This window comes from Xenopus tropicalis, chromosome 3, assembly GCF_000004195.4.
Source record: "Xenopus tropicalis strain Nigerian chromosome 3, UCB_Xtro_10.0, whole genome shotgun sequence".
In the NCBI taxonomy this organism is placed as follows: Eukaryota; Metazoa; Chordata; class Amphibia; order Anura; family Pipidae; genus Xenopus; species Xenopus tropicalis.
The window spans coordinates 109122291-109136142 of NC_030679.2; the positions used below are offsets into that span (position 1 = coordinate 109122291).

Below are 13852 nucleotides of genomic sequence, written 5' to 3' on the forward strand. Positions count from 1 at the left end.
AGCAGGTAGCATTTACTCCTGTTTAAAAGCAAATATATTGCTGATTGCAATTGATTACTGCACCTGGACAAATGTAGTGCCTTTTATTACATGTGGGAGTTTGCTTGTAAAATTGGGGCAGGGACCACCTTCTGTGTTTCTCAACATGTAGCACATAATCTTTATCACTATATATAAATATATTTTAATGTTTGTCACCCTGTTTGTACTATTACTGTACTGGAAAAATGCATAGTGCTGTATATACAGTTGCATTATATAAAGATATACTTACTGTAGCTACTGCATCAGGCTACAAACCTTCTGCTACTATGAAAAGAAATATACATTTCATGTATGTCAATAAATATTACCACATTGATTTATTTACATAGCACCAGCAAGTTCCTCAGCATTTTACAATGACAAACAGGCTAACAGAATAAAGATATAAGGGACATGTGTGGAAATACAGTGAGTTAATGGGGTGCTGACATTGATATTTCTGCTGTGCCATCTCCTAACCTGTCTGAGGAGCATTTAGAAAGGTTAGCAAACCAACGTCATCTGCTCCTTACTGACTCAGGCCTGAATGTACAGGGGCTGTATCCATGAAAATTTAAAGAAGTTGCATACCCAGAATATTGTATTGGCAAAGGCTTAATTGTACTTCTAATAATGTGATAATATCCCTTTAATTTAGCTAAAATGTACTGTAACTGTGGATAGCCTTCCTTAACTGTTGATAAAAATATTCATGGACTGATTCTGCCTGCATTATTTCAGTGACAGAAAAAGTTGTTTTGTAATTGTTAAAGGTGAAGACACACTGGGCTACTAGCACTAGTTCACCCTAAGGGCTGTGGCACACGGGGAGATTTAAGTCGCCGGTGGGATGGCACAAGCGGCTGCGCGATTTTGCGCAAATCGCCGAAAAAGCCTCGCGAGTCTTTTTCGGCGATCTCCCGAAATCGCGCCGCCGCGTGTGCCATCCCACCGGCGACTTGCATTGTCGCCGGTGGGATGGCAGGGGAAGGCAACTCGGGGAGATTAGTCGCCCGCGAACAGGGAGTTTTGTCGCGGGTGACTAATCTCCCCGTGTGCCAGAGCCCTTAGGGCAATGACAGACGGAGCAATTAGTCTCGGCAATTGCTATAATCCAGTTACTGCAACTAACCACCACGTTAACAATTTGCACCGCAAGGTACATCTCGCACAGACTTCTATGTATTTATATGGAGGTATAATTGCAGCGATTAGTTGCCACAAATGGATTTTATGTCACGATTTTTAGTTGCACGTTTTACAAGTGGCAACAAATAATTGCCCCATCTGTCTTCGCCCTAGATGTTTCCATGGTTAATGCAAAAAATAAAAGGATAATGTGACCTGGGAACTGTAATCTCTTCTAGTGCAAGAAGTGCAATTGCACTCTCTGCACTAGCAATTAAGACGCAAGTAAGCGGGGGGGAGGGGCTGTATTGTGAAAGACATCTCAGGCAGCATTAGGGCTAGAAATGCTGCTGCCTTAGGCTAATGCCCCACTTGGTGATAAGCCACCTGTGATAAATCTTCGCTACCGTAGGGCACTAATCTTCCCGAAATGCCTTCCCACCGGCAATAATGTGAACCGCACCACTAAATCGCCTGAAGTTTCCATGTGGGGCATTAGCCTTAAATTTGCTCTTAGGCTCAGAGACTAAATAAAATAAGAAAACTGTAAAGACACTTTGTGGCCCTTTCATGATGGGTTGTGATCATCCAAAATGACTGATAGATCAGAAGAGAATTCAAGAGTGCGTTTAGAAGCAAGAGACTGTAGGTGACCAGGAGAGGGGGTGCCAAATCCAAGTGAGCTGACGTGTGAGCGTCAGTGCTGTACCTGACCTAGGATGCCCACAGTGTAGTTGTCTGGCAAGTCATTTTTATTATATTTCCCCTTTATAAGAAAATAATTTGATTCTGATCTTGCAGAAAACCAAAATCTGCATTCTAAAATTAATTTGATATATTTTAATATAATCATTTAATACTCCACATATAGCTTGTTCCCAAAATGCACAAACTAAAGGTGTAAAAAACAATTCAGGAAAGCAAGTGTTGGGTTTGTGGACACTAGTGTAAAATATCCAGGTGCTATCCTCTTCTGGTTTGAGATAGTGTCATATCCTGTGGCATCTAATACGTTTATATAGTTCTAATTTCCAGCAAAAGCTGTTGGCTTTCAATAGTGCCTTGCTGACGGAGCCAGGCTATTATGTGCAGCATTCCTGTCTCTCAAGTAGTACTACCAACAGGGGTTCCTTTTAAGTGATTTCTTTGCCCATCAGTGTTTAGACACAATATATATTAGCGAATGTTACAAATTGGCCCTTGATGCAGAAACATTTTAAACTGGTGATTGTTTTGACACGCTACATTAGCTTATCTCTCAGTGACAGCTGTTGTTCTACAGTAAACATCCACTGAATATGAAGCTGATTATATTCAACAATACAGCTCTATAAATACTGATAGAACAAACAATGACTCAAACTCAATATATAGGCACAGTTTTGTTAATAAAGGCAAATATGACCCGAGGGTTTGAACTCATGTCATGTATAAGAGGCATCAGAGAGAATCTGTTCTTCTTCTAGCGAACACAGCAGACATGCTCTTCACAATGCCACGTATTCCCGTTCCCTTCTTTGTGACCAGCTTGGATTCTCGAATCTTGTCCACTAACCCATGGAAAACCATAAGGACCCCATGGTATGCTTCTGCTGCTGAAACTTCATAAAAGTCACAGTCCATAGAGAGAGCTAAAAGCCTGCCCTCTTCACTAGACACAGCCCGTAGGTGATGCAGATCCCGTTTGTTCCCCACAATGACAATAGGAAGTTTCTCTGCTCCTAAGCAGTCTTTTGCTGTTTTGATGAGCTGGATTGTTTGGCACATAACATTGAAACTGGCTCTGTCACAAATACTATACACAAGGACATAGCCATCGGCCCACTGCATGCGCTTTTCTTCCTCAGCACAGCTCTCCTCAGTTGGATCCTTGGAAGAAAAAGAGGCCAGCAAAAATTTAATTTGCAGTTTCACTCAGTAAGATGAATGATGCACAGCTTTAATGTTCATCTGTGCTAATTTTTGCAGATTAGCAGCAGTGCCCAGCAAAGACATTTATCATATGTGCCAGAGTTTTTGGCAACTTTACAGTCCATGCATGTAGGGGGCAATGACAGCACTTTGAAACTAACCCCCGATTAAAATCCAGAGTAAGGTGTGTAGTGCATTGCTATTGTGCTGCAGCTTGTGGCCCCTGGCACTCCCTAAACTGTATATCAATTCTAGAATTGCAGGGCTTAACCTTACAGTGCAGCCCGTAGGGAAATGTGTAAAGTTCATAAATTAGGGCTCTTTGTCTTGTTTGCATGCTCATAAATGAGGCATTTTTACTTTGCTTTAATTTCTCAAAAAAACCCAAAGCAATGGAAAACATGCCTCCTCTCATATCTGCAAAAAAAGGGATACCTACTCCCTCCCAGCTCCACCTTCTTTTTTTACCCACCCTCTCTTTAAGCTCCAATACAGGCACCCCCAACCATGTGACCTCAGTTGCCTATATAGAATACTTTTTTTAGATATGTAACCTCGCTCTGATCTAAGGGAGCCATTCCCAAATGTTAGAATGCAATGGGGGCTACAAGCCATATAGACAGGTATATTGAGTTTATATATTGAATACCTATTTTCTGTCTAACTCTGTGTTATGCCATTGTGGGCCTATCTATTGCCAGAGCCCTAAAAACAAAAATGCCAGGTATTTCTTATAGCCATGTCCCTACATCTATTAGAGCCATCAGCAATCTATATTTTTGTCTAGACAAACCTACTGTGATCCAATATGTCTTTGCATGTATCCTGCCTGACTGTCAGAGTCAGAATCTACAGGATCCAATATTCCGTTGAGAGACCCTTTTTCTTGAATAAATCCTTACTGTAGCTGGTAAAGCTCAAATACCAGATAGCTATGAAAATACAGAATCCTTATTAGAGCCGATAAAGCTCAAATATCAGAATCATGGCTGCAGGTACATTGATCAAGATCATGGGCAGCATTCAAGTACATCTTAATGGTATAGTGATTGGATGTCAAATAGGTTGCATGTCTAATGTACCATTGCAAACAAGATTTTTTCGAAGTAAAAACTACCCAGGATTCACAGTTTTTTAAACTGTCTGTATGAATGTAATTTTTGGCAGTGTTTTTAGTACTAACTGGTTGCCTGAGAAATACATTTTCTTATACCTCCCCTAGCCCTCTATTAAAGTTATAATCCAACTGCAATAAGGTTGCATAGGGGTGTTATCTATAGTGGGGCCAAGACCAGCTGACCAAAGCTGAACAGTCCAGGCTGAGCCTTACTAGAAACAATCACCTAGGTCTACCCATAGCCTGTACTATAAAATGAAGAAAACACAGTGTCCTGTTAAACAAAACAGATTTTATTCTATAAAGCTGCATTTTGAAGTCCTTAGTCCCTGAATGCACCTTCTGAATTACAATAAAGGGAGAATACAGAGGCGGGTGTGTCAACAAACCTTTCTATTCAATACTGTGCTCTTTTTAGGTCTTCAGACAACTGCACTGCCAGATCTTTTCTGGGTCCTCTGTTGAACCCATTATGGAAAAAAAACACTGAACACAATCCTGCCACTTTCCAAGTTAATTTTAAATACATGGTCTCTGAAAAACCACTAACTTAATAAACACAGTACCACTGGGAGTAAATGTAACAGTGCAGTTTTTCAACCATGTCTCCTTCCTATGTATTAGTTCCAGGAAAAAAATGACAGGCTACAATTACTATAGTGCTCTAAATATATCAGAGTTGTTTATTTCTTTACCAGTGTTGGCATAAAAATGTTGGCAAAAAGATACATAGGATGATCTGCATTACTTAACAAGGGCAGGGAGGAGAAAAAGGCCTGTAAAAATAGAATGCTGTATGCCCTAACCATTTAAATAGAGCACATATTCTTTCAATAATGAAAAGTGGAGGCCATAAACAACAGGAGTCAAATGACTACAAATATCCATGTTGTATGCAAAATACTCACATATACATATCCAACCATGCTCTTACATCTAAACCTTCACTGCTGCTAAAGCACTAACATGCACAACAGTCTTGAGCATGTAATAAGTACAGAGCTCTGTACTTATGTGAACTATAGGCCACTCTTATGCACACTGGTCAGCTCTATAGGAGTCATTTAAGTTGTAGAAGGCAGGATGTAAAGTTCACCCTGCAGCTACCCCCACAAACACCACGCTGCCTGTGTTCATGAGGAAGGGGATCCTGCCCCCTAACTTTAGGGAGCTGTGACAAACCCTGCTTACAATAGCCTGAGTAAGGCCAGGGCTGGCCTGCACCTGCCGTCACTCTGTACCTTGGGCAGACCCTCTCTGCATGAGCACTAACGGGTGCATTGTTGTGCCCCTTTGTGCTCTTGCACTTAAGCTTTGGGTCATTTGCCACAAGCCTAATAAAAATGAGCATGTCAATACACCTGTTGAGGAGTTATAGCCTAAGACTCATTAACACACATGGTGAGTATTTTGTGAGGTTGCTATGTGGGAATAACCTGCAGTCTGAGCATGCTCTGTTTTTACACACATATAGCAGCTTTAGAACTACAGCACACAGTGGCATAACTTGGGACCATTGGTCGCAGGGTCTGCTCCCTCTATAGTTATGCCACTGACTGCACATCATTTAAATGATAAAGAAACCAATGGAGGAAGCGTTTTTGCTCCAGTCACAGGTAAAAATGAATACAGTATTAGAATGTAAACGATGATATCTACCTCTGTTTGTTACTTGGTTTCCTTCAACACTGAAACAAATTGTCTAACTTTTCTCTTAGGTGAAAATCTCAAAGGGGTTTCAGTCCAGACAAGTTTAGGACAAATGGCTGTTGCAGTGTATTCTAAGCAAGCCTACTGCCAGGGTGAGGTTTCCAGCATTATAACAAACATGGGCAAATATTGCTGAACCCTTTAAACAATCAACAATTAGCCTTCATCAGTCTAAGGCTTATGCCACATGTGGTAGGCATCTTGGCCTGTGGATATACAGCGCTGCATACTCATGCACTTCAGAGCTAAAATCCCTCCATGTGCCAGCACAAAAAAGTGCTGATTCAAGCATAGGAGCAAATTCTCATAGCCGAGAATCTTCCATGTGAGCCATGGGCGTCCGCAGAAAATTTTCCAAGGGGGGGCAAGTAAGCTAGTATCATCCTGCAACAGACAAATATATATATATATATATATATATATATAAATATATATTTTTTTTTTGCAGGATGATACTAGGGGAGGCTAAAGATGGCCCATACACAGACTGACCTACAGCTAATGTGACACTTAGTGGATTCGCTGCTGGCGTAAAAAGTTAACCTCCCAACTACCTCTTGCCGTTCCCACTGACTCCCAGGGATACTGTACAAAAGTGCGGGGGGGGCTTTTTTGTTTTTACCCTAAAATGTTTAGTATGTTAAAGTATTTATACGCGCATTTCTGTGAGGGGATCTGCAAACATTTGTGTTTGTGATCAGGGCTAGTTCGCATTCAAATTCACTTTTATTTTTAATGGTTTTTCAGTTATTTAGCTTTTTGTTCAGCAGCTCTCCATTTGGTATTTCAGCAGCTATCTGGTTGCTAGGGTCTTATTTACCCTAGCAACCAGGTAGTGGTTTAAACAAGAGATGGGAATATGAATAGTTAAGGGGACTACTTGGAAAAATAAGTAATACAAAATTATAATAATAATAAAATTGTAGCCTCACAGAGCAATATTTTTGGCCCCCATTTGAAATCTGTATAGAGGCAGAACAGAGGCCTGTGTATAGTACCTGGGTATAGTACCTGTGTATAGTGCCTGTGTATAGTACCTGGGTATAGTACCTGGGTATAGTACCTGTGTATAGTGCCTGTGTATAGTACCTGGGTATAGTACCTGTTTATAGTGTCTGTGTATAGTACCTGGGTATAGTACCTGTGTATAGTGCCTGTGTATAGTACCTGGGTATAGTACCTGTTTATAGTGCCTGCGTATAGTGCCTGGGTATAGTACCTGGGTATAGTACCTGGGTATAGTACCTGTGTATAGTGCCTGGGTATAGTGCCTGGGTATAGTGCCTGGGTATAGTACCTGCGTATAGTGCCTGCGTATAGTGCCTGGGTATAGTGCCTGCGTATAGTGCCTGGGTATAGTGCCTGGGTATAGTGCCTGGGTATAGTGCCTGGGTATAGTGCCTGGGTATAGTACCTGGGTATAGTACCTGGGTATAGTGCCTGGGTATAGTGCCTGGGTATAGTGCCTGGGTATAGTGCCTGGGTATAGTACCTGGGTATAGTACCTGGGTATAGTACCTGGGTATAGTGCCTGGGTATAGTACCTGGGTATAGTACCTGTGTATAGTGCCTGTGTATAGTACCTGTGTATAGTACCTGTGTATAGTGCCTGTGTATAGTACCTGTGTATAGTGCCTGTGGGATGAAATCTGCAGCAAAAGTTGAGAGTTGGTTCTCAGGTAAAGTTACAGCTGCAGATTCTTCTTTTCAGTCTTCATTTGTTTCCAGTTTGCAAAATCTCCCGATCCCTGTGTGCATCTGTGCTCTGATTGGTCAATTTTACTGTCTGTCAAGGAAGCTGTGCTCTGATTGGAGAATCCACAAGAAGAAAGATCCAATCGGAGCACAGCAAAAACGGGCTTGAGGAGACAGTGCAGAAAGTAAGGTTTTTTTTGCTACTTTTCCAGGGGGGGGCAAGTGCCCCCTCTTGCCCCCTTCTGTGGACGCCCATGATGTGAGCCATAAACCTCATACAGTAACAATAATAAAAGCAAACATTTGATTAGTTGCAATGTGTTACAGGGAATATGTGTGTGTGTTAAAGATAAAAGAACCCATTTTTTCTGTACCACAACATCCAGCAGCAGTAAATTAAACTGAGGGCCCTTTTCTTTAAAAGTTTGATAAAAAAGTTTGATGTATCAAAAGCCTCACCTTTGCATATGGAAAGTCCCAGATATTAAATATCACTTCCTTTCCATCCACACAGACATTGTGACTATATATAGATTCTGCAATTAAAAAAAAAGATTCCTGTTATTATACATCTATATAGTGCCAATAGGATATACAATATGTTCTGGGGATCTGCTTCATACAAGTCTGCAAAACATGCTGTAGACAAATTATATTATCCTTTGGTATCTAAATGAATTAGGCATTTTCTTGTAATGAGGATATACATCTAAATATAGTGATATTATGATATTATCGTCGTATGTGGGGAAGAACGGATACAGTACGCTCAGTAATAACATTACTGATGTCTCCCAGACAATGTGTAGAAAATTCAATATCTGCACTGTAGATAAATGAGGTGCTCACGCAAAGTCACACTGTGTCTGGGAAATAGCACCTATGGAAACAGAATTTTCAGGGATACCCCAGATTGTGGCCTTAGAGATGTTGATAACCCATAAGTCCCAGAATCTCTAAGAGTTGTTGTCCAGAAGCATCTTAATTACCGCAAGATGGACCAAAGGCATAGCAGGTATATAATGTGTTAATCCATCAGAAAAAATTAAGGTTGTTTTCTTGGATAGAAAACTTCAAATAACAAATTGTCAGTAAAGCCACTGTTTCCTAAAGGATTTCTATTAGGAAACAGTACCATGGGAAACAGCAGTTTTGGGCAACATACTGCAAATATTCTTGAATACCTATGTGCATAGCAGTGTTTATGACAACTACAATCTTCTCCTATGTTATATACGCTCTTCTGAGATATGTGTTTGCAAGCCTCATCCAGTGCTCAAGGTGCCTTTGATTTTAGGAGGAAATAATTAAAAAATACTTAACGAATAAGTAGCTTTTCATCATTCATAGTAAATGACAGCAAAAATTAGCATACAAGTTGCTAACCACGTCTGTTACCTGTTTTGGCTCTTGCCATTAGGCATAGTCTTGCTACTAAAAATCTTGTCCACCAAAAAGCCATATGTGCCATTTTCATTAAAGCTCTAGCACCTTAGGACGATTTTAATAGAGGCTATTATGCCATAAAGTATGTATGTATGTCCTAATGTCTTATTTCATGTTTTAATAACAAATATATGGCATATACAGTATTTCACTTAATATCAAAGTTAACGTTATTTTTGAGACCCATTGCCACATGGGCAGTAGCTGCCATTTACTCTACCCAAGACATAATCCACAGACTGCAATAACAACCGTATCCATAGCAGTTAGAAAGAAACTGATTTTATAATAAGTGCCTATAAGCTTTTCCTCAGTAAAAGTAAGCAATATAAAAGTTTCTGTTCAGGTACTGAATAACCTGCCAATATGATAATATCCACTTATTTGTACTAAATAACTACAAATGTGTAGAAGTTAAAAACATGCTCCAGCCACACTATATGGGCCAGATTAATCAAAGTGTGAAATTACAACTCACCACAGAAAAATTCACCCACTTTCTATTCATTCCTACAGGATTTTTAGAAGTGTATATATCAAGTGGTGAACGTTCACTCATTTATAAATACTCTTCTATAAGTTACCTTATACAGTATATCTGGAACAACAAATGGATCACTTTTTATAAATGGAGAGTATTTCCGATTTAAATGTTGGTTGCTTTTTACAATAAATATTTAGAACCCTCATATCTCAGATTCAATAAAAAATGCACAAGCTTTAACATATGGTATCACTGGAACAAGCTGTTAGCTATTCCTTTTGTTACTTTTCTAATTCCTGTAAATATCTGCCTCTCCCACTCTTAAGAAGGGCCCTCAACATCTATCAGTAGGGTAACTGGGGTTGCTTTTAGCCCCTGGCACACCACTGTGCAGCATAATAAGGTTGTTGCTATGTAAATTCAATATAATAGAATAGTCAGGGGATTACTGCTAATTTAAGGGAAGTTAATCATTATGTGATATATACAAAAGTCAGTGTAGCCTCCCACTCTGCTATAAAAATGCTGTGTATAGGTATATAGTGTTGCATATGTATTTGTTACTTGTGTAGTAATAATAGAAATAATATGAAGTTTAAAGTAACTAGATTGCACCCCCAAAATTATATATTTCCTGAGAAAGGCTACAGTGCAGAATGGTGTGTATATTATTTTACACTAAGCGCTCAGCATATAGGAAAATTTCTGCAGGTCTCTATGCTCCAAAACTAATTGCTCCAAGAATACAGCACTGCCTCCATTTTGCAGCACTTCATTCATGAGGCGCTTGAGGCATTTGGCACATAGACATCCCTCTCTGAGCCATCCCCTAACTTTCATATTACTAAGACACACAAGTTAGGGAGCACCAGCAGGTTCTGGCTGCACAGAGCCCCATACTCACTTCCTGCCCACTTCCAGACAGTAAGGCCAATGATGCCTTAAACCCACTGGTTCCTTGCATGCTCACAGACCTGTGTAGAAGGCACAACAGAGAAGTATGCACAGCATTGTGGGAAATAGAGTTTTGGCTGAAGCAGAGCTGATTTTTGCTACATTGTTTCAATACTACAAGTATGTAGGACCAGCAGCGCAGGAAATAGCAAGTGACAGACCTATATTGCTTTTAATAGCAATTACAAGTACAATTTTTTTATTGGGGGGTAATTGGATGGATTCTCCCGTTAGTACATAAAATGAATGTACATAGTAAAGATTACAATAACAAGTGAATACTTACCAAGCTCCCCATACTCTCCAATAAAACGTCTTGTCAGAAATCGTACAGTTAGTGCTGAAAATAAACACAATAAATGTTACCAACATATAGAAAAACAGACTATATGGTGAATAAACAAGAGTGGAGTACAATTCCCCACTCTTCTCTAGTCTAGTGGTTAAAGGAGAAGGAAAGGCTAAGTCACTTGGGGGTGCCAAAATGTTAGGCACCCCCAAGTGACTTTAATCGCTTACCTTGTACCCCAGGCTGGTGCCCCTGTCAGGAGAAAACAGCACCAGCCCGAGGTACCTGTAGCGAGCGCTTCCTCCTTCCGGCTTCGTTTTACAACGACTAAATGACAGGTGCATGCGCAGTAGAGTGAAAAGCCGACTTCTCTGTTAAAGTTCAGCTTTTCACTCTACTGCGCATGCGCACGCTAGCAGAGTAGGAAGGAGGAAGCGCTGCAGCTACCCCGGGCTAGTGCTGTTCTCTCCGAATAGGGGCACCAGCCCGGGGTAAAAGGTAGGCGATTAAAGTCACTTGGGGTGCCTAACATTTTGGCATCTCCAAATGACTTTGCGTTTCCTTCTCCTTTAAATCGCATCCCTTCTGTTGTCACTGAACTACAGCTCCAAGTATCCCCTGACAGCCTATGGTGGGTTCAAGGCTGGTAATTCTCCTTTGGTCATTTCCAGTCCAGCTACCACATTTAGAGGTTAACAAGCGAACATATGTTAACTAACTCTCTATAGTGGTGCAGCCACCTGTCCTGTTTAAATAATTATTAGTACCAATATTCTAATGAACAGAAAACCTGATGGGAAGGGAACAGCAACTAACAGGAGGCACACTGTGCTTTGCACAAAATACATACAGGGAAATGTATTAAACAGCACTTAAAAAAGCATAGGGATTGCTTGTCAACATGTGATCCACTTGTGCAGTGGTTCTCAACCTTCCTAATGCCGCGACCCATTAATACAGTTGCTCATGTTTTGGTGACCCCCAACCATAAAATTATTCCTAAGACCATCGGAAATATGTGTTTTCCGATGGTCACAGGTGACCCCTGTGAAAGGGTCGTTTGACCCCCAAAGGGGTCTCGACCCACAGTTTGAGAAACGCTGCACTAGTGTATCTTAAAACTACAATACCCAGCATCTTCTGACAGCCTGTAAATGCACATCATCACAACAGAGCAATGTTGGCTATTTTTGTACACACTAAATTAAAGACAAATGCATGCAAATAAACACAGAATAAACACAGAAAAAGGTCACAAATTTGAGTTTGTATTTTTGCTAACTTTTTTCGGAAAACAAAAGGTCTCCCTTTAGGGGTTTAGATATGTACACAGCAAGACATGCCATAACTCTTTATATATTTGAACATATTTACATCCTCACCTGATTTCCCTACACCATCTGCACCAAGGACAAGTATATTTGCTTCCATTTTCAGTGTTGTGGGTCCAGTCATCTCTGCTGGAGCTGCAGAGGAGTGATGCTCAGGACTGAGGCTGACAGATCTCCGCAGAGGGATTTTTAGCACCATTTGCAGATCAGACCTCACAGTAGAGCAGGATGTGCCCTTCTCAAGCACTGGCTGGGAATGAGCCTACGCTTAGCAGCAGCAGCAAAGGCATTTCAATGGAATGTACCATTATTTTGAAAGAATGGGGTCCTGTAAACATAACAAGGAAAGGATGAAACTATTTATAGATGACTTTTCTGTTACTATTTTATCATATTAAAATATGACGATGTATGCGTATGTGCATTGTTTTAGAAAATAGTAACAATGTTATAAATACTTGGATGCTACATATTGGTATTTCCCACACATGCAGTGACTGTGTAATATTGCTGTAGCACAACAGGGAAATGCAGTCGTAGGTTAAACTTATTTTTGGTACAACAGTTTGCTTAGGATTCTACACCACATGTACTTTTAAGGGCATGTACTTTTTTGCAAAATGAGGATTTCTTTCAAATATTAGAGAAAAAGAAAATAAATTCAAACCTTGGGACAGCGATCCCAAACCAAGGCAATCATTATAACAGAGGACCACAAACCAAGCTATGCAGGTAAGCCACTAAACTAAAAATGGCACACATCTTCCAACAGCCTGGTCACTCATAAACCGCATGTAATGCACTGGAATGAAGTGTGAAAAACAATCCTTAAAACAGCAATTCAGACCAAACCAATCATTATAACTCAGGACTACACAGCCACCCAGAGTATGTGTATGTGAGATGAATAACACACAGCCACACAGGGTCAGACTGGGGTGTGGAGGGCCCACCGGGGCCCGCGCCCATAGCCTCCCCCCCGAGGGCCCTCTCTAACCCCCCTTGAAGGGCCCCCACCCGACGTCCTTCCCCGAGCGCGTAAATTTAACGCTTCGGGGCAGAAGCGGTCGGGCAGGGCGAGAGCGCCGCAAGGGTCTCTGCCTGCCCAACCCCCTCTCCTGAACACGCATACTTCATTCTCACCTTAGGCGCTTTGGGAGAAAAAGATATGCAGGTCGGGGGAATGCTGGCAGGGATCCCACCAGCCCAGTGCGACCCTGTCTTCTAAATTAGCCAGTTTTGTCCCTAAATTGAATAATCTGACCCTAGTTTTTACATAAAACACTGGGACCCTTTGATGCCAGAGTTAAAAATGAGGGCCTAAAAATGCACAATTACTTTTGTTTAATTTTACACATTGTCTTATCCTAAATTACCCCTTGTTTTCTCCCTGAACTGTGAAAAAACTGGCCCTTGCTTGTACAAAAAAAAGACAAAAACAAAAAGTAGGACCCTGTAAATCACAGACTTAAAAATACTAAAGATGACTTAATTTCACCTGGCTCTACTTTGGAACAATATGGGTATTGTTTTGTTGGGAAGCAAAAAAAATATTTTGTTCCCTGACACATCAGTTCCCTGAAAATTGGAATAAAATTATCAATTATTATTTTTATTACAGAACTCTGGCTTCCAAACCAAAATTTGTTAAAGGGCCCCACACAACACAGAAACCCCTAATATACCTATCACTGTAATCTGTTCCTTTCAAAAAGTATGAATAAATACCACTTTTGCATGCTGAAATCCAGCTCTACTCTTTC

General features: G+C 40.6%; 1 protein-coding gene across 1 annotated transcript; it reads right to left on the reverse strand.

Moving 5' to 3' along the window:
* Nucleotides 1–1977: 1977 nt before the first annotated feature.
* Nucleotides 1978–12437, reverse strand: rergl (RERG/RAS-like). The gene is made up of 4 exons (XM_018092465.2): nucleotides 12141–12437; nucleotides 10756–10809; nucleotides 8045–8121; nucleotides 1978–3021 (listed from the first exon to the last, which is right to left on the reverse strand). Exons 1-4 carry the CDS (start codon nucleotides 12286–12288, stop codon nucleotides 2593–2595), a joined length of 708 nt encoding a protein of 235 aa, XP_017947954.1. The 5' UTR covers nucleotides 12289–12437; the 3' UTR covers nucleotides 1978–2592.
* Between the last annotated feature and the right edge of the window lie 1415 nt (nucleotides 12438–13852).

Excerpts from the sequence above, each read along its gene's own strand:
- rergl (XM_018092465.2), bottom strand. The coding sequence starts at position 12,288 with ATGGTGCTAAAAATCCCTCTGCGGAGATCTGTCAGCCTCAGTCCTGAG. Across the intron at positions 8,122-10,755 it reads TGGAGAGTATGGGGAGCTTG|AATCTATATATAGTCACAAT; the intron begins GTAAGTATTCAC and ends TTTTAATTGCAG. Across the intron at positions 3,022-8,044 it reads GGGACTTTCCATATGCAAAG|GATCCAACTGAGGAGAGCTG; the intron begins GTGAGGCTTTTG and ends TTTTCTTCCAAG.